The sequence below is a fragment of the Ambystoma mexicanum genome, chromosome 8 (assembly GCF_040938575.1).
Source record: "Ambystoma mexicanum isolate Mex_15411 chromosome 8, UKY_AmexF1_1, whole genome shotgun sequence".
In the NCBI taxonomy this organism is placed as follows: domain Eukaryota; kingdom Metazoa; phylum Chordata; class Amphibia; order Caudata; family Ambystomatidae; genus Ambystoma; species Ambystoma mexicanum.
In genome coordinates this window covers 435,435,486-435,457,279 of record NC_090929.1, presented here as the reverse complement: position 1 = coordinate 435,457,279, position 21,794 = coordinate 435,435,486, and the positions used below count along the sequence as shown (strand labels likewise).

The following is a 21,794-nucleotide window of genomic DNA, read 5'->3' as shown; positions in this document are numbered from 1 at the left end:
CGCTTCCCAAGCAAACTACAGGGCATCCCACATGGGTAGTGGCACTGGGTGACACGTGCGTGGGGTCATTTTCTTTGACGGGCCCAATGGCCACGCTAATTGGGAATCACCTTTTGGAGGCAAAGCTGTTTTTAATGTTTTTGTATATATGCTAATGTTGTTTAATGTTGTGTACGGTTTTATGTAAACTACAGATGCAACAATAAAAAAAAAATGCTCGAAATTGGAAATCAGTGGAAGGCCTGGTTGTCAAGATGTGGTGGGTAAAGATTTGGGACATTCTTGTTGCAGATAAAATGACGGCGCTGTGCAAGGGGCAGTATGGTAAATATGTCACTGTTTGGAAACCATTTATCGACTTTGCAGAGAACTACCCTGCAGTGGTGGCTAAGCCTCCTATGATGCAGCATGTTTCACTGATGTAAAGATGTTTAGACTTTGGGAAGTGAATGGGATGATGTTATGTAAGGGGTCAGGGATTGAGGTACATTGGTTATGTCTTTACTACGCATAAGGCCTGCACTATGTTAGACTTTGTTGCCATACTCTACCGCGCTGTGTCTGTTTATTTATCTACTGTTTCTCACAATTTGCTAGCCAAGAAGGCTTTTTCAGCTGGGACCATGGCATTGAAAGCAATCAATGCATCTTGTTCTCGGACAAAATATTTGCTTACACTTTGGACCATTGTGGTAGAGGCAGCAGATAACATTCCTGAGCGAGAGATGAGGGATGGGAAGGAAGCTCCATGCCAATCCCTACAATCAGGTTTGCACGCAGCTGCCTGCGTAGGCAGATGTATGTGGTCCATTACAGTGGCTATAGGCATTTTGCATGGCTCCGAAAGTGAAGCTTTGATCCTGATGGTCAGGCCAGGCTGTTAGACGTGCCTTTTGATGGGTCAAATTTATTTGGCCCTAAAGAGGAGGTCAGCTTGGAAAAGCTGCAAGCTTCCAAGGCCGCTGCAAATTTTCTGGGGGTGGCAGTTCGCCAACTGCAGGCATCCTCGCAAAGTTGTAGGGGAAGATCCTTTCGTTACTATTCCTCTTTCAACCAACAAGGTAGAGGTCAAGCCGCCCAAAGGCAGGGTCAAAGAAGATTTACCCATCCAGCTAGAAACTGTGGAGGAGCACCTGTCCAAATCCCTGCCCTCAACTGCTTCTGCAGCTCCAAAACCGCTTAAAGGCACTTTGTCTGCAAAACTCCAGTGGGAGGAAGGCTGACTGAGAATTTTGGATAATAGTACTCGATTACTTCGGATGCATGGGGACTACAAACAGTATCTCAGGGTTATTGTCTCCCATTCTTAAAGAGGCCCCCAGATTGACCCCCCACCCACCAAGTTTACATCCTTTTCGGACTCGAGATCTGCTTCTTCTGCAGAACATAGTATCCTTGCTGGAGAAAGGTGCAAGTCTTCGGATGTCGTCCCTTCACCCCTATGGGGAGACCTTTCCCATGGGACCATGCATCCACAGTACAATAGTCCCCCTGGAGCTGGTGCACAGGGTTGGATCACATGGGATAGGCACTATCCCCAGAGAACACAGTATACCACATATGGGCCACCCTCTGCTTATCTAACAGAATCCAACCCCTCAGATATATTGCCAAGCAATACCAACATGTGTTATTGTGAGGTCAGTCCAGCTAACACAATAGACAGTAGAAAGCCTCAGGAAAATCACTCTAATTCCCTGTGCTTTTAACACAGGTACTGAGAAGAAGATGGCGAGGAATAGGAAGATCATTATGCTAAACTATGGTGCACGGTCTAGTCCTCAGCTGTATCTCATTAGACCAACAAGATACAAAATAGACGAGGGAAACCAAAAAAGAGAGAACGCTCCTCCAGAGAAGAGCTGTCGGGGAAGCCGACCCAGCTTCCGACGTGGACCAGTGACTCTCTGCACCGAGCAGGAAGAGAGACCGTAGCCCAAGCCCTGATAACTTTGAGTCTCGCTTCCCAAGCAAACTACAGGGCATTCCACGGTACCCAAAGCAACAGCAAGCCGAGAAGAAACTCTGAGAGAAACGTTGAGTGCTCCCGTGCAGCGCCCGATACCAAGAGGGACCCGAGCCTCGAGAGAGTCCTGTTCCTCGAAGACACAAACCAAAAGCATAGGTACACGAGCAGACAGGAAGGGGCAGGAGGTCAGGGGAAGCCAGGAGAAGCATAGAGAGAACTGAATGAGAGGTTTGGGAAGCCTGAAGGAGAGCAAATGCGGCAGGCTAACACCCTGAGAGAGTTACTGACACATTGTCAGATACCCTAACCACTAGAGAATCAGTAATGAGAGAAATCCTAGATTGGCAGGAGAGTAAACCAAGCTAACAGAGAATTGTATTGCGAGTCTGGGACCTGTACCCATGTTTGAAACCAAAAGGGTCTGGCAACCTGAAAGTAAAAGGACCCTCAAAGGAAGTCCACACTTGACAGGAGAAAAAACCAAGCTAGTTGCCAATGGAGTGGCAAGTCTGGGACCCGCACCCATATGAAAGTCCACAAATAAAGTGAACTTTCTTTATACTACAAGATCTGGGACCCAGTTAAGCAGAGACTCTTAGACACGGGTATACTCCCCACTGGAAGGTGTTTGGCAGGAGAGTGAACCAGACCTACTGAGGGAATGAACAGGAAACCAAACTTCAAGAGAAAGCTGACTTAAACCAGCAAACGGGAAGCAAGCTCCCAGGTGAAATAAACAGTATATCCAAAATATCAACTTCCTAGGTTGAGTATAGTCCAAGCAAAAATCCAGGGGGAAAGGACCTATTCCCTGGAGGTTGGAACACATTGTCTTTGGAAGAGAACATTTCTTTTTGGTTATGAACATTGCCAAAGACATTTGGAACTTTCCTTTGAAGGCAATTTCATCATAACTTTAGAGGAGAATAGAACAAATTTGCACCTTAGGGTTAGGTTAGTTGTGTTAGGGTCAGAAATGGTGTTTAAGACATGTTTGTTTTATTTTGACATCCTGACAATTTCGCTAGTTTTCTTTGAGGCAGTGAAACCACTCTTAGCATTAGGGACAGGGAGGCATTTTCCAACACCTCACTTTACTTTAATAAAAGTCTGACAAACATCATGTCACCTCTGTGTCAGACCCTTTCTTCTGCACCCTTACAGAAGCTACCTTTAACGGAGCTGAACCAGGGTTGGTACTTTGCTTTCTTTCTGGTGCCCAAAAAAGGCAGAGTACTGTGACCCATCTTGGACCTGAGGCACTTGAATAAGTTCCTCCAGAAGGACAAATTCAAGATGGTCACTCTTTTGCAGATCCTCCAGGCCCGTTAGCTCCAGGGCTGGATGGTGTTTGTTGATCTTCCAGACATTTACTTTCATGCGCCTATCCATCCCAAGCACAGGAAGTACTTGTGATCCGTGATTGGCAGTACTTGCTAACAGTTTCAAGTACTACCTAGCCGAGAGGATAACTCAGTGGCAACGTGTTTGTCTTGGAAGCAAGACAGCGCATAGCAACACATGTTTGAATCCCGGGCTCGCGCTTAGAAACCGTCCCAGGTATTAAGCATGTTATAAAAGAACAATTATAATTACCTTTCGGTCTTACCTCTGCCCCCACGTTTTCACCAAGTTGATAGCGGTAGTAGCAGCGAGTCTGAGGAAGGTGCGGATTCACAGCTTGCTGTACTTAGACGATTGGCTGATCAGGGCACGGTCTCCGGGACAGGCTCTAGAACATCTCAACAGCACCTGCCACTTCCTACACAAACTGGGCTTCTCCCTCAACTTCCAAGAACTCTCAGGCGACTCAAACGCTTCGATTTATTTGAGCGGTCCTGGACTATTCTTCAGGGAAGGCTTTTCCTCCCCATTTAATGGCCCAACATATCCTGCAGATCATTATGAGATTTCCAGAATGCCCAATTTTTACCGGCCTTCAACTTTCTAAGGTTGCTGGGCCTCATGGCATCCTGCATTTTCCTGGTACCAGAGGCCCGACTAAGGATGAGCTCACTTCAGTGGGCTTTTGGATCCCAATGGTCTTATTTCTCAGGCAAGATGATGGACCTTCAAGTCCTGAGCAGGGTGGCACAGGACATCGTCTGGTGGGCCCGCAAAAAGAACTTGATGGCCGGAGTTCACTCTAGTCACAGATGTCTCCCCCAAGGGCTGGGGGGAACACATGATCAATTTGACAATGAGCAGACTATGGTCCCTACGGAATCAAGAATACATATAGAGCTGCTAGAGCTGAGGGCTATCAGACTGGCGCTGATGGCCTTACTGCCTTCCATCTAGGGGAAGAATGTCCAGATAATGACGGATAACATGCTGGCCAGGCATTACCTTAACAAGGGTTGAAGTGTAGGGTCACTACCATGTGCAAGGTGGCAATGCAGCTCATGTTCTCAGCGTTACGAAACTGGATCCTTGTCGGCAGTTCAATTATCTGGAACGGAGAATAGGACGGTGGGCACTCTGAGCAGGCAGGGCTCGATCTCCCCCGATTGGTAGTTGGTTTAGGAAGTCCTTCTAAAGATCTTCGCCCTCTGGTTCTGTTCACGTGCAATTCCAACAGGAAATGCAAGCTGTTCTGCTCTATGGAATTTCCCCACAGTTGTGCTCTAGGCTAGTAGTGGCCTTTTGAAAAATAAGAAGTCCAGTAGCAATTCTAATCATAGCCCCAAATAATCATGTGAGGCTACCTGTTCCAACCTGTGTCACTCTATTTCCAATGTCAATGGGCGGGTCTCGCAATGAGAGGGCCGGAAGACCATGGCTTTAGTTTTACTAATATTTATCTTCAAATCCAACCTCTTAATTTCCCCTGAAACGGCCAAGGTCTGCCTAAGCCCCACAGGTGTCATGGACAAAAGGACTGCATCTGCGGACAAGTCAATGAAGACTGCGTAAATTTTGGTTTTTCTCAGGGTTACGTATTTCAGCAGGAACAGAAATAACCCAATGTCTTGGTCCACAGTACTCTGCCCAGCCTGAAAACCTGCTTGCAAATTACTAATAATATTAAGAGGTAATCCACTCTTGCAGATACCCCAGAAAAACCATGGCAAAAATCTTCCCGGAGGAATCCAGTAATCAGAGAGGATGGTAGTTTGAGAGATGTCTTTTTCCCCTTCTTATAAATTGGTGCAAGTTTTGCATTTCTCCACGATTCTGGGATGATTTTTGTACTAATTATTGCTTTCAAATATCGGCACCATATTGGTGCCCAGACCACAGGTTCTTCCCTAAATAAATCAACAGGAATCTTATCTGGCCCAGACACCTTCCCTCCCTTTTGTGGACTAATTGCTGCTTGGACTTCCTTCAAACGAAAAGCAAGCAAAATTCTGTGTAGTGAACCCGGGTGCAGCTTGCTGCCCTTCAGTCACTTTCTTAGATGCCTTAAACAACTCCCTTGATTCCTGATATAATTCGCAAAAATGTTTAGACCAAACATCGGAGCCAATACAGCTTTGTATAGCCCCAGTCTTCTCCACCCAGGGATCAGGACGCTGAACCTGCATGCCTGGATTGCATGTCATGGCAATTCTCCTCTTAGCTATGGGGCAAGCTAGATCCATGAGTTTCACCACATGTCTAATCTTAACAGGCTTACAGTATATACCCAGCAAGCATTCAATCGAAAACCGTTGATATCTACTAACTCTGGCATTTCTAAGCTCTGCATCAATTTGGTGCCAGAAGGCTTGCACCACCGGGAATCTCCAGAACATTCGCAAACTGTCTGCCAGTGCGTTTCCACACCACAGGCACTTGGGCAGCACCTTGTCATCAATTTTAGCAATGCTGCTAAGGGCCAAGTAAGTTCTATGCAGTACATTAAGTTGTAGCAACCAAAATCTAGCATTTTACGAGACCCTCTTAACAAACCATAATGTGTTCTCCCGTTGCTTATCTTACATTACCTGGCCCAGGTCAGCTTCCCATGTTGATCGTAGCTAACTCCCCCTTTTGTACTTTTCTGTCAGCATCAGCAGACCCCCGTACACCCTAGATACAGTTTGCCAGCCATCGTCAAGCTCATATAATAGCGTCAACAGTGGAGTATGTTCTGGCTCCCCAAGCCAATCTGGCCACCTTTGTCTGACAATCAAATATCTCAAAAATGTACTTTTGTGTAGCCCTTCCACAGTTGTCGGGTCATCAAATTTCCTAAATGTTCTTCCTTGTACAGGTCTCTCCAAAAAGATATCCCAACCTCCTCCCTTCTAGCCACAGTTAAATCACCACATATATCCACTGACAAAGTGACATGGGGAAAATATACCTTTTCCAGTTGAAGGGCCCTCATTAAGTGGTTGCTGGTAGGCTGCCTGTAGTACCGGCAGCCTACCGGCAACCTCTGCTTACCGTTTCCGCTGCCCGATATCCCGGTAATACCGGGATATTACGGGCGACAGAGGAACAGTAAGTTCTCATCCTGTGGAGTCCCGTAGGACTCAATGGGAACACTGAAGCACTGGCACATTTAGTAACGGTGCCTGTACTTCAGTGGAAAGTCTGCCGGTAGTAGGAGCTTGAACTACCGTCAGGTCTGGCTTGCCGGCAGTTCACTGCCTCTACTGGCAGACGTGTAGTTTGCTGGTCTGAAAAAAGTGCCGGTAAACTAGGGCCTAAGTATTTTAACTGTTCTTGCCCTCACCTGCCTTCCCATTCTTAGCATATTCAATGTACATCCAATACATCGGTCTGCAATCCATATGGCTTCCTTGACCATAACTGGGTTTCCAGCACCTTTCAGCAGCCCAGATTTCACAGTCGGTCGTCCCCTAGCCATCCCACCACATATTGCAGCTGAGCTGCTAAATAGTATAGCTCGCACCATGGGACCTGCGCACCCCGTCTCCATATTGCTTACGTAGCGTAGTCCGCACAATTTTATGTCTGTCATGACCTCACAAGAATCACCTCATCTTAGAGTCTAGATTCTGGAAAAAATCCTGCAGCAATAAAGAAGTGCACTTTGGTAACAAAATTAAGTATTGTTGGCACGTCAATCATTTTTACCAATGCTATGGGTCCCATCAGTGAAGGGGGCAACCTGCTCCAGAATTTCATGGATCGTTCCACTCCATCAACCGCTTTGATATGATATGATATGGCATATATAGCGCGCCTATACACAAGTGTTGATAGTATTATGTGTGTGCATGTTCTCTGGTGAGTGCGTAATATGAACAACCAAATACTTGAATGTATGTACCTTCCACTTGAGTCCTAGGTCAGGCAGGTCCCAGGCATCATATGTTCTCAACCATGCCAGGGGGAACACGCATGATTTCTTTGCACTAAATAAGATACCCGAGAGTTCTGCAAAATTATAATACCTCCTGGACCAAGGGCAGGTTATGTTTTCCGGTTTGCTTAAGTATAAAAGTACGTTGTCCACGTACAAAGAGATCACATGTCGGGATTTGCCCAACCATATTCCGGCCTCCCCAAATTTGCTGCGCAGGAACACTGCCAAAGGCTCCAATACTAATATATACAGCATCGTGGACCTAGGTCAACCATGCCTGGTGCCCCTTTGTATGTCCCAGCTGCATCACACCTGCCTTTTTCCATACGTACCCTGGCCACCGTACCAGAGTATAGGAACCTCACCCATCTAATAAAGCCCTTGCCTATCCTAAACCGCTGTATTGCCTCATACATCCATTCCCATTATACAGAATCAATGGCCTTAATTGTGTCTAATGCTGCTACCGCATAAAGGGTGTCCTGATAATTAGTCTGCTCAATAGTATGTCATAGACAGGGATTCATAAAAGTGTTTCGGCCAGGGACAAAGCCAGTCTGGTCCTCGTTTATAAAGGTACCGATAACACAATTATGGTATCCGTCCAGCAATGCCATCAACATTTGAACATCCTGGTTAAGCATTGTCAGGCTATATGAGCTATATGATTCGCACAGTGCCCATGTTTGAGGATCGGGACTATCGGCAATTCCTGCATGCCGTTTGGCAGCAAGCCCAAATCATATGCCTCTTCATAAACTTTGAGGAGGGCTGGGGCCAAGGGGGTCCCTAAACTCCTTATAGAATTCAGAAAGGAGTCCATTGCCCCTGGGTCTTCTCGGTCAACAACAACTCAATCACCTCTCAAACCTCATCCTTCGTAAGCGGTGCATAAAGAGTGGAGGCCTGAGCAGTTGTAAGTTGTGGCAGGTCTATCTGGGAAAGTGTATGGCCCATCGTGTCCCTGTAAATAGCCCGTAGTTAAAGCCTGCTGGGTAACGCTCCATTGAGCCTGAACTTGAGCCATTGGAAACACCTGGGTGACGGTGTTCTCCTCTTCCACACCCGCATCCACCTGGCTGTGTCAGCACAGGATAAAAGGCTGCCGGAGCCTTGCAGCGAAGCCCGTAGGTAAAGCCTGCTGTTTAATGCTGTATAGGGCCTGAGCCGTTGGAATCACCTGGGAGCCAGCATTCTCTGCGACACCCCCATCAAACCTGGCAGAGTCAGCAGAGGATAAAAGCAGGCTGCTGGACCCTTGCGGCGAAGCCTGTAGGTTACACCCGCTGTGTAACTCTCACGCCTCCGTTTTTTTTATTCTCAATCCCATCATATTCCCAGCCACTGAAACTAATCAACAAGAGGCAAATGCATTTGCAGGATGTAGGAGATAGTTCAGATAACATGGTGCATAGCGACAAGACTCGCAGAGAATCAAGTAAACCTGCTCTGTGCAAGCCACAGACACGGATCAGTGGCATGTCAGTGGGCATACATCTGTACCTTCCCGATGATCTGATAATAAATTGCTCTCTCTGCTGGTATCTCGGAAAAGTGTGAGAATTATAATCGGAACTGAGTTATAGCACAGACGGGGAATGCGCAGAACAGGGTTTACTTTTCCTTGTTTAAGTACAGAACTTTTTTTATCTATGCTGCCCCTTGTTAGTACAAGCCAAGTTATGTGAGACAAAGAAAACGGTGAATAAAAACAAGCAGCTCACTCTGTAAAGAGCTCAATACTAAAGGCGGCTATAGCACATTACACACGCGTAATGACTATCTAGTTCGCACCTGTGTTGCATTTGCGGCTAATCAAGCAGTGCTTTGGATTTCTTTTTCCTCTTCACAGAGCTTGGAGCGTGGGGTGGAGGGCGGACTCAGCCAGTCAGGCGTGTGCCCTGCTGGAGCTTCATACTTTCATATTGTAATGTGATAAAGCTCCACTGTATTTGAACAACAGTGACCCACTAATTAACTTGTTCAGTTTGGTTTGGCTTGGCGCTTGTGTTGGTTTATACCGGACTGGACCACACATTTCTCCCCACACAGGCCACTAGATAACCCCTCAGCCAAATACTGATCATTGACTATCATAGGCTGTTTTTAATCTTTCGTCATGGGAATGTGAGGGGGTGGCACAGGATTACCAAGAGAATAAACACAAGCTAGTATATTTTGACTGTAAGTGGTTGGAGCAAAAGAGTGACCATATTTGAATTTTTATCTGTCATTGGACAGGATTTTTACGGCTTTTTAAGCACTCTTTGTATAAAGTATTTTAACTGTTTTTTGTGTGATTTTCAAAGGTTCTCTATTGCTTAAGTGGAAATTCAAAACAAAATGTATTCACTTTTATTTATACACAAAATACTAGGCCCCATGCATTGCCCAGAAAGCACTGTGCTAAATATGGTTAAAAGAAAAGCAGAAACTCCAATTTCTAGGGCATTGGGTCAATACACTAATTTCTGAAGTTCAAGTGTTGCTATTTCATATTGATGGTTTGGAAGGATCTAATGGCAATTTGTTAACAGGAGGTGGGCTTAAAGATGGGGTCAAGAGTCAGAGCGAGCGACCAACAATACAAAGTGTTGGCTGGTCGAATTGTATATTAAAAAGCAGTGATGAAGCTATAATGCAACCTCACAAACCCGAGGCTTTAACAGGAAAAACTAAAACGAACATGAATTTGCAAAGACTAAATGAGGATTTGCTTACACCTTTTGAGACTAGCCAATGATCAGATAAAGTAGGAGGAAATAATTATGCATTCCCAGTGAAAGGCAATGGGTATAGACAAAGGGCGCCTGTTATTAATATTGTGGAAATCTATGGCCAGAAAGCAGAGAGTAAGTAGAGGAACTTAGTAGAAGTTATTGGGGATCTCAATGACTCCATTGTTCCCAATCTGACATTGCTTCCACCATTGAGAGTAGGTATCCTGAGTGAAGCCCAATTGGCAGATCAGCATGTACAATATATGGTGCAGATCCCTTTATCAAATATATTTCAATATCTTACATATCTATGAGTAACGATATGAGCCAAGCAGCAGAAGCTGCGGTCAGGGATATAAGTAAAAAGGAGTCATCAAAGAAAACCACATAAAAAGAAGTGTTAGGAAAGGGGGCAAGAAGCCATTACTGCCAGTGGTGAGGCAATTGTTAAAGAAAACATGCAACTCTCAAGCTCAAACGAATGTCCCCATTCCAAATGTTATTTGTGCCTGACCATGAACCAAATTGGGAAAATAGTGACATTCTTTCAGAAATAAAAGATTTTATAATTAACAAAATCAGTAGTCAGTTGAAAGAAATACTGGAAGTGGTAAAGTAGGCTAAAGAGAAGGTGATGTTGTTGAGTAAAGATAGAATCGTATTATTAAATACAGACCCTAATGCAGCCTTGGATAACAAGGAGATATTGGCCCAGAACCATAATGTGGATAAACCACTTAATCACATGCTGAAATGAAAGCACATACCATACAAACTGCTATGTGTAACGAATCTCTGAATTCTGGTGCTCTCCCACAAGAAGTGGGCACCGGTAAGCAAGCAAGTATAACTGGCAGAGTAGAACAGAATTCTTTCCGGCACCAATTCATTAATCAGCACGGCAGAGATTTAACTTTTGTACTACAAAGGTTAACATCACACCACATAGGAACTAGGTTCCCATTGTCAGGATCTAACCGTATACCCATAGGGGTGCAAGGTCATTCTTTAAGGAACAAAGGCAGCCCAATTAATATGGGAAGTATGGGTCGTCCATCAGTATTTGACTAATGTCTCTTGCTTAGAACCAGGCTCATGTAAAGACCAAGAGGCCCTCACAAACAATTGTATACATTGGTTTCGCCACATTAAGGGATGTTGATCACTGATAATAGATGACATTACAGGTTGCATCAGGGGCAGAACCCACAACTCTAGGTTTGATTATATTCAGGTTTTCTTGAGTTCTTGGAGCCTGGTTGAGGGAGTTCTGGTTATCAATCTACGGGTTTATCCTCCGGACGATGTTAACATTATCCTCGGGTCATATGACTCCTTTGTTAATCAAGCGTGGTCTGTTCAGTCGTGTCAAGGAATTCCACGAATCACTACATTTCAGGAGAGAAGAAATTTGGGGAGTACTATGTATCATGACAGACAACAGGACACTGGGAAATGTGTTGGCCTTGAAGGTGTAGATTAACTGGAACATGGTGGGGTCAGCAGAGATGAACAACAGATATGTAAATTTGTAACTTGGAATGTGGCCGGATTATCCTGTCAAATTGATGATCCAAATTGGTGCTCATATATTCGTGATCACCAGGTAATATTTCAGGAGACCTCGGCGATTGAACCAATCATGTTCCAGCGTTATTGAACTTTACCATACCAGCCATAAAGGGCCCTAAAGGGAGACCACTGGGTGGTCTGCAAGTCTGGATGGATGTTGAATTGGAATGGAGGGTAACAGATTTATGTACAAACTCCTCTGATCTACAGTTTCTATCCATAAAGACTGGTGACTGAGTGAACCTGTTGCTTTTAACTTATAACAGACCTTCACCTCATCAAGGAATGTAAACACTTCATGGACTCCAAAATCTTATAAACTAAGGAATCCATCGACCTTGGCAAGTGGTTATGAAATGGTAGCACGTCAGATGAATTTACAGATAGAACCCCTAAAGGATACAATGGGTTTCTGGGATGACCAAGACATGGCTTGAGATATATCAAACTTGATTTCCACCCCTCCCAAAAGAACTCATCACCTTGCAGTAGAATCACTTGGTTCACTGTGATTTTATTGCAGAAATAACAGTGACGTACAATTACAAAGTGTAATAAATATTGCATGAAAAAATATTGAAATGCCTTTTTACAGTGCACATTATAAAAATACCTATTTTGGGGGCAGAGACCCCTGAGCACCTCTTAACTCTCCTACTCCAATCCTCTCCTTGTCTCCCTCCCATTAATCCCAATTTTAACCTAACTCTGTTTTTTTCGTTTTTTTACACCCCAAACCCACCCCTATCATTCCATTTTCTTTTCTTTATTTTGATATTTTTTCTGATTTTACGTATTTTGTACTCGCTATATTATTTCTTGCAATATTTTTTCATCTTTGTAAATTCATTCTTCATTATTTCCTGCAATATTATCACTGGATACCGAATCACTCAACGTTTTATACAACCTCAATCTGAGGGCATGCAGTGGTCACTTTTCTAAAGACCAGCCCGCTAATTTAACATTTAAGGATAGTAGGGGCTGCTCCTGCAAAGACTACATTTTGATTTCTGTAAATATGTGGGATAAGGCTTATGACTTGGAGGTTCAAGCAAAAGCCGGTAGTGATCATTTCCCATTCATTATTAGTCTTACGAGTTCTAACATGGCTGTAGGAGTTGCACACGCCAGGGGAAACAACCGATTGCCATAGAAGGTCATGCCCGCAAATCGGTTAAATGGGCCAATATACTAGAACACAAAGTAAAAATAGCTTATACAGCTCTATTCTGAAAAACTTCAGCGTCATTAGTAGCAGTGAGTCAACAGATCGTGATATTTTGGCAGAGGTAAAATGTCTGTCCCAACCTGTTTTCATACATCTCACAACCCACAGCCACTGTAAAAAGGAAATCTTTGTTTAAAGTAGCTTGATTTGATGAAGATTGTGCAAGGACAAAAAAAAAGACTGATGACTTGTGCCCGAACCGAATCAGAGGTGAACAAAGTAAGGCTGCACACATTAAGTTCGGAGTATACCCATCCCTTGTGCAGACTCCAACCTGTCCAATGGTATTGTCAAGCCAGTACCATACTTCACTGGGTAGTTGGAAAGCGGGCACGCCTCCATGCCAACACCTTTAGCCTCGAGTTGAAGAACATAATATATTTGTATCCCAGGTCCTGTAGCCTCCGTCTGACTGCATCAAAGGATTTACGTTGTTTTTGTACCTTCTGGATGAAATCTGGAAACAACTGTTCCAAGTTTAACTCCACACTGGGGGCTTCCTCCCCTTCAATGACCCCAAATATCCTGACGTTACTCCTTCGAGACTGGCCTTCCGCATCTTCTGCCTTAATTTCCAGCGCCCTCGTGGTCGCCATGAGAGCATCAACCCGGGCTTGTAGTATAGTCACTGTGTCCTCCACCTCCCCGAACCTTTGTTCCACCTCTGACACTCGCTCACCCATCTTCTTAAAGTCCGCTCGTACCAAGGATAACTCAGTAGTAACCGTCTGCACGTTAATCTCAAGGGAGAGCGTAGAGTCCTGAATCGCCTCTGAAAACCTCCCCAATGTCCCCGTTCCTTCCGCTAGAACTATATCACTGTCTTCCACGGCCAAGGTAGTCTTGGGCTTGGGTTTTCTGCCTTTACCCCCCTCCCATACCCCCCCAGCTTCTGTTGTTGCTGACCTTTAACCATTTTGAGACTGCCAGTCTCCTGGTTTCTTCGCATTTCTTTCAGGAGGAATATACTAACTGGCACCCACTCACTTCATATATACAGTGCACTCCCAGTAATCCAGGAACTTCAACACTGGCATGGTAGATGTCCAACTGTCTTTGCCATTAGTCAACATTGGCCACCTGGTTCAGCTGATTCTAAGTGACCCAACCGCGGCTGATTTTGCCGCGGCCGGAATGTTCGTATGAGAAAGGTGAGAACTACCAAAAGTTTGCACCTTTCTCATGCAAACACACTTACATAATACAGGGGCTGCAAGGGTTTCGCCCGCAACCCCCGCTCACTATACTGTAAAGTATAGTGAGCGGGAGTTGCGGGCATACCCCTGCAGCCCCTGTTTTTTAAATTATTATTTACTTATTTTTGCGGGTGTGCTATATAGTGAGCGGGGTGTTGTGGGGGACACCCCGCAGTCTTTTTTTTTTTTTTTTTTTTTTTACTTACCTGCAATGCTACCATCAAAGGTTCGAACCTTTGGTGGTAGCATTTTTCGGTTGTTTTGTACGGTCAAACCTTTTTTTTTTTTTCAGTCCCATCGTACAAAACCGTTCAGCTAGGAGGGCCCCGCCAGGTTGTGGTTTGCCAGCAGGACACTTCCACAGCCCAACCTAATCCTTCCTGTGGTCACTCAGGGCTTGCAGCGAGAGTCGGCTGCATGGGCCCTCCTTTAGCGTACCTGCAACCAGCAGTCCGTTGTGGGTGCAGGCCTGCACAACTCGCCAGGCACATCAGTCCCCGATGCACGGGCCATCACCACTCCACACCGCCATACCGGTCAGGTTGTTCTCCACCTTCCTCCGATCACTCCTGCATCCAGAGGCCTCTGTAACCCGCGTCGGCTGTGCAACCACTCCACTGTCGCTGCATCACAATTAACCCCCCGTGGCTACTACCTTCAACCGGACCTGGTGGGTGCCCTTCTTGCCATTGTCACCCTGCTGGCGACCGGCAGTCTTTGCTACACCCATGCACCCAACCCCGTTCCGATCAGGGACGTGGTTGCATGGCTGAGCTCCTCCTCCACACCTTCCTGTCACCACCTTGGCCACGGGTTCCCTGCCTGTTGGCCAGGCCTGTGTATATACTGCTGTTACCCATCAATCCCTTCACTGGTGTTGGGGTGTTGCGGCCAGCGGTGATCCTCCATGCAGGAGTCCTCCACTTCCACACTCCCCCCCTCCTTCACAGCGGGAGTTCTTTGGCAAGAGAGTGCAGCCATACCTTTTGAGCTTGCGGGGGTCAACGGTCCCTAAACAAAGCCTGCAGGGGTCACAGACATCTACCCCACTCAAGGCATTTAATGTTGCAGATGGTCAGGATCAGCCAGGATATTGGGTGATCATCCCAGTAGTATAACAGAGCTCCCAAGACCCGGCCATCTTGGTTGTGCTCTCTAGCGCCACCCCAATGCATTCATGCCTTAAACTTACATGACACACAGCCAGCATATTCTAGTGGTGGCTGCCAACGCATCTTTAATTGGGACACTGTGGATCAGGGCTATTGTCTGGTTATAGAATTCCAGCGACCCTCAGTGGTTCAAACTAACACACCAACTCCCAGTCACAGCTTGCATGTGTAAGACCAGCACAGAAGACCCTAAAACGGTACACTAGGTTATCATTTAGACCATACCATACCAAACCTACTGTGCAATAGGTATGCTCAGATAACTATTGGAAACATCAAAAACGCACACAAAAACGTGTATGAAAATGGCTAAAAACAGCTAGCTATTTTCTCACAGTGACTGACTTAGCATTTTCAGTAACTTCTGTATTGCCTAAAGCAGCATTGAGGCCAAAACTGTGATGGGGGTAGGTATACATGTTAATAGAGCTAGTGGATTTAAGCCAAGATCTAAGTCTGATGCAGTATGTAATAGAACCTTGGCATTTGACATGACCAGTACCCTTGGTTGGTGAAAATTACATAGGTGCAGCCTCCTCCATTCAGAACCACAACCAAAGCGGCTAAATGGTGACTATTAGCAGAGTAATTTGGCTACCATGTTCATTTAATTAAATACAAATGCTCCCTCTTCCCAAACCATTCATCCCATCTTCTTGGTGACCACACTTGTAGGTAGAGGGCTAGCTTTTGGTGATGTGCCCAGTTTGCTGTAAAACAAATCTTCCACAAGTCTGTTTTAAACTACCCTGAAGCTATTGGTTGAGTCTCTGGTGTGACATGTTGATGGAGCTGCAGATGTTTGCTTGTTTAATTGTATCTGACTTTGTGACTTGCTGTATTACAGGTCGCAGTGGAAGTGACAGAATCCTTCATAGAGTACATCAAGACCAAGCCTGTTGTTTTTGAGGTGTTTGGGCATTATCAGCAACATCCGTTGCACCTGCAGGGACTTGATATCAGGTAACCGGCGATGTTTATCAAAGAATAAGCCTGCAGGGTTGTCCAACTCCAGGCCTCGAGGGCCGGATACCTGACTGGTTTTCAGGATATCCCTAATTAATAATCATGAGCAAAAATGGGCATACATTAGAATCATTGCATGCAAATCTATCTCATGAAACTAATGAGGGGTATCCCGAAAATCCAACATGGTTCCGGCCCTCAAGTTCTGGAGTTGGACAACCCGCCATTGGAGTCTCTGAGCTGAGTGAGAGTCAGGAATGAGACACGGACACAGAGTAGTCATGTTTGTTGCTACATATATTTTTTAAAACAAATGGGAGTTTGAAAATACCTCCCTACCCCTAATCTAGGAGGAATTTCCCTACCTCAACCAAATCAAATGTCTCTCTCCGGTGTGTCAAGATGCCCATCAAAAAGTATGTCCTGTGTCTGCAATAGTATTCTGGCCCTCACACTCTAAATAATCTCCACGGTGTAAAGGATATTGTCTCTTGCTTTTCAGAAGTGCCCACATTTTCACGTTCAACTCAAAAGTTCAAATACAAAGGAAATGGTTCAGAGAGAATAACTTTCTTCCCCAGATCCCTTGTTCCAATATCACAAGATCAAAAAGAATAATCTGGTTCCAAGAGGATTTCTATTCCCCCTTGGTAACTTTGCTTTTCTTGGGGAAAGGTTTCCTTAACCAGGCTTTCTCTTCACCTTTTAACACGTTGCAAATCCTAAGGGTAACTCTCTTCCAAAGGACTTTCCTTTCCTTTATATGGTTTCACAACAGTTCATAATCCCCATGGCATTAGCCTCCTTGAGATTCTTTATAATTTATCTTTCTATTGATCTTCATCTGGCATACTCTCCTGCCAGGACATGGTCGCACAAATACTTTCTCTTTAAGACTGGGGTTCAATAACCCACGTGTGACTTGTTTTACAAATCCTTTTATTTCTTTAGTGGTTTTGCTTTTGGCCTCTTGTGTTTTCAAGAAGCGACTAACTTTATTAGGCCCTCCGGTAACCCAGTTGTGCTCTCTGGGTTAACAGATAACTTCTGGCCTCCCCTCTCTTCGGTTCCCTCCAGTTTGTGTTATTTCTATGAAATGGTACACATGCACTGGCAACCCGGTAACCCTCCGATTCTCTGCGGCTTGCCTGTTGCCTCCAGTGCTCCTTCGCTCCCCCCGCTTCAGCGTACTGGCTCTGTGTACGCCCAGTTAAGTGATGTGCCCTCACCGTCAATTTATTCCATGGTGCGCGGTTCCAACTGCTCTCTCACTCAGCAGTGAGCCTCCCGTACCCAGGCTCCGCCTTTCCTCGTTTGGATTTGCCTTCACGTCTCCTGCCGTGGTGTGCTCTCTCCCAGTGTGGTACTCAGCGTTACTACGGGTCGCACTGTGGTTCAGCATCTGCGGCTCTCCTCTCTCCTTTTCATTCTCACTGTCTGGTGTAGCCAGGCTGTATATAAACTCCCCGGCTTAATTATTCATCTTCCAACAACTAGACCACTGCATTGGTCTTTCGGGGCTCGTAATCTTCATTACTCTGGGATTCTTTCTTGTGTCCGTGGTTATGGGACCATTTCCTAAATGGCTTTGAGGAAGTGGATACTGTACTTCATTGGAAGTGATCCTGCCTACTCCCTGCTTCTTCCTCGTCCCAGTTGCCCATATACCATGCCCTCATGGGAGTTTGGCGAGTAACAAAAATAGTAGTACATAGAGGTTGGGGAGGAGTGTGACAGTATGCCATTAATGCACAGGGGGACAAAGGGAACATACCTGAAAGGAAAAGTGGGATATGTGGTTTCCTCCAGCAACACCCCAGTACTTCTTGTTGGTTTTAGTGGGGAAAACCCCAATGGGCATATATTGGGTCTGGTGGAGTGTTGTTGTATTGTATTACAACAAACACATGACGTTGTGGTATACCAGGAGGATTTACAGGTTTTAGAAAGAAGGGGGAACACCATTGCCCCTCTGGCAAGTCCCCCTCTGTGATCATTCCTCAGATAACCACGCCCAGGGTTTGGATCACAGGGCGTCTGCCTCACACTGGCTGCTTGAGGGCAGCTTCTCCCAATGGAAGCAGTGGTGATATTGCCAGATTCATCACGGCCGTCAGAAAACTCAAAGCACCACAAAAAACTAATACCTTCATTTTAATGACAGTGGGGTTCTAAGTCCTAAAATCATTTGTTTTACTTAAAAGAGCATTGAGCAAGTGATATCGATAAAAACAGGGAATGATATAAATAACCTGTAATGTTCTACCCAAAGAAGTTTGGTTGTCAATTGTGCCAAATGGTGCATTTGCAAGCACGTGGGCAAGTAATGTTGGTAATACATGCAAGGATGCAAATAACAAGTTGTTTTGGGAGCCCTCGCGCAAGGAGTAATTGTGAAGAAGAAAGTCTGCTTATGTACTGTTACGCAAGATTATATACAGTACCCTTTGGGTGCACTACAACAACCCTGATCTCCTGGCAATAGAAACCCAACCTTTGGTATAAGTCTGCACTACACAGGTTGGTAGCGTGTGGAGCAGCCAGGGTTATCTCAAGAGGGGTCCGTTTTGAACTGTAGGGGAGTTTCACAGAGATTCACATTGACAAGTATTCAAATAAACTCTTACACACAGGGTTTCTTGAGTAAACAATTATTGATTTATTTACCAGACAGTTATAGTAAGCCTTCTTCAGAAGGGAGCAATATAAAACAACACACAAATATACTCTACAAATACACACTCTTAGTTATCTAAATCAGCAAATCCCCATTTGGGATGACACACTTGCACTACCTACACCCTCATCACTGTTGCATTTAGAATATTCTTGGGAGTAGTGTTAAAGAGGTGAGAGTTCAAAATAAAACAAGTATTCCCACAGTTATTCTTAAGTAGGTAAGTACTTTCAAAACAACCCCCAATGCAAAGTTAGTTAACCCTTTCCTGTAAGAAAGGCAAAACACATAAGCAGAAGAGAGTAGAGCAATTCAGGGAGCCAGGCCAGCCAATGTTAAGTTAGCAAAAGTCAAGGTAAACTGAAACTCTTCTTGCGGGTAAGTAGAACGTCTTTTCCCTTGTTAAAAAGTCTTTGTAGAATGGAAACAATGAAAGTAGGGCCACAAGCTGATTATGCTTGTGAAGTAATGAAGCGGACAGCAACTCTACACATGCAGTCAAGCAAGTCTCCAACGAGGCCAAGTGGCTACACAACAAGTGGTAAGTTCTCTTAGACTTTACAGTACCTTTAGGTTGAAGAAAAAGTGCAGCAGATGACTTCTGTTCCTGTGCAGCTCTGCAGATCTCGCTGTTCCTGGGCCTCAGTCGTGGGGACTAGAGGGAGGACTTCTGGGGACTCCTGCACTGCAATGGGACGGTCACCGCTCGCAAACTTCAAACAAGCGGCTGTTCGGTGTTTCAGCTCCTCACGTCTACCGTAAAATAGCAACACTGCGGTTCCTGGCTGTCGAGATGGGCTTTCCTTACATCTCGGGTCCTGCACTCTGTTGAGGGGCTCAGGCTCGGTCAGTCCTGCTTCCTGTGAGTCCGGAGGATCATCCTGGAGCTCTTGGCCAGCTTAAAAGCAGCGCACATGAACTGGTGTTCCTCTCCCGGGTTATCCGGTTCCAGCAGCGACTGCAGTGGATACTCGACCAGCTTTGAGAGAATTTCCCGGTGGCTTCCTTATGAGTTCATTGGTCCCACCAACTCATAGGGAGAAGTCTTCCTTGCGGGAGCTTCTCTGTCGATACAAATTTGGAGTTTCAGCATAGCAGCAGGGCTTCACCGGGCAAACCAACGGTCCAGGAGTTGCAGCAGGCGTCCTCTTCAAGTTCTTCTTCGGTTCCTTCGTCCAGTGGTCGACTCTGCCTTCCAAGCCAAAAAGCCTCACCTTTTTATGCAGCTTGCTCCTATTTATTCCAGCCTAGCTTTCAGTCACCCACCAGGGTGGCTGTCCTTGCCGGACAACCAGCCGGCCAATCACCTAAGAGTGCATTCCTGTCTCCTAGGAGACTAAGCAGAGGGAGTTTCGGGCACCTCCCTTGCTTCCTGCTCCCGCCAAACACCCTGGAGCCAGAGGCGGACTTCACTCGTGAATCCAGCCAAAGGCAAAAATACAAAGGGACTAAACCTTGTTTGGCGCGCAGAGTAAATCTCAAGAAGGACCTTTCCACAAAGAAATGGCAAAAAGACCGGGGCACCTCCCTTGCTTCCTGCCCCCGCCAGACACCCTGGAGCCAGAGGCAGGCTTCACTCGTGAATCCCGTGAAAGGCAAAATGAACAAAGGGACCAAACCTGGTTAGGCGGGCAGAGTAAATCTCAAGAAGGACCTTTCCACAAAGAAATGGCGAAAAAAGAAGACGGGGGGCCATTTTGACAGAAATGGCACCCATGGGTGCTTTACCGTGGCTGCGAATGCAGCCCGCAGTAAAATCCAATAATGGTAGTAAAAAGTAAACCACTGCCACCAGCCATTCAGTGAGGAAAGGGTAACCTAAAACTGTTACTTAGTATGCCCTTTGTCTAGATTCTCATGTAACCCCCCCAGTACCCTATTGTAAGGTAGTGTGTGCTGGGTCTAGAAAGTTACAAATGTAAGTAAAGTCAATTTCACTTTACTGCTCTGGGAAACAGTAGTTTATCCCAGAGAAGGTATTTAAACCTTTGGGAAATCTGAAAGACTTCCCCGTGTCACTGCACTGAAGGTGCTGTGCGGCACAATGTAAACGATGATGCCTATGGAGTTTGTCAGACTCCACAACCAAAAGAAACACAGTATATAAAACCACATTAAAACACATGAGAGAGTGGGAAAAAAGGGTCTCTCACTCTCCACGTTAAAAAAAATCAAGTCCTCAAAATCCAGAAAAGTTGCTGGGGGTCTCTAAGGTAGAGGGAATTAGCAAATTTCTGAGAATTCTCCCTAACATGTACTTTAAGCCAATTACACTGACGAAAGAAAATGGATTATAAATAATAGGTTTACTTAGTTGTTGGACAACTTCACATATATTTTCAGAACATTATTGTAATACAATGTATTTGAAGTCGAATTGGGCTGTCATACATATTTTTCATATATATTTTTTTTATTTTTTATTACGCTCCTAATATCGGATTACGGTTTCTAAGCAAGGATCCGGGATTCAAACCTCTGTTTCTCTGCGTGGTCTTGCTTCCAAGACCAGCACTTTGCCCCTGTGCTATCTTCCCTTCACTCTGTTCATATGTGTAATTAACTGCTATTGAATGACATTACTGTGGCATTTGAGGCTCTGCTTCACATATGATTGTAACACATGCACGTATAAGGCTCTGCAGTACCTCACACTTGGTAACTATCTGAGCTGACCTGTTTGATGGAAGTGTTCAGAATTGGGGGGAGCTATTTAGCTCCTGCTTGTAGCATAGAAGAGCCTGGCTAGCTTGACACCAACAGCTACCAGGAGCTACATTTTGCTCCCCAGGCCAATTGATGCTGAACAAAGACACCTATGTGAATTTAACAATGCAATTTGGGACAATCTATAAATAAACATTAGGACACATCTATAAGACATTTAAAACATAGGGGACCATGAATAATTAACAGAATAATTATTTATTTATGTGAAAGGTAGATTTGCATAACACTATGTACTAGCTCCTTGTTCGCCAGTGCTAACGCCTGGTTACTCATTAATGCTGTATACCTAAGAGCT

General features: G+C 45.2%; 1 protein-coding gene across 24 annotated transcripts in view; it reads left to right on the top strand.

Moving 5' to 3' along the window:
• The window catches only part of KIF1B (kinesin family member 1B), a 2,119,562-nt gene that overhangs the window by 1,290,201 nt on the left and 807,567 nt on the right, over positions 1–21,794 (top strand). For all 24 annotated transcript variants that reach the window (XM_069609972.1, XM_069609971.1, XM_069609973.1 and 21 more), the window contains one exon: positions 15,974–16,089. In XM_069609972.1, the coding sequence (XP_069466073.1) occupies positions 15,974–16,089 (116 nt within the window). The remainder of the gene's footprint in view (positions 1–15,973; positions 16,090–21,794) is intronic.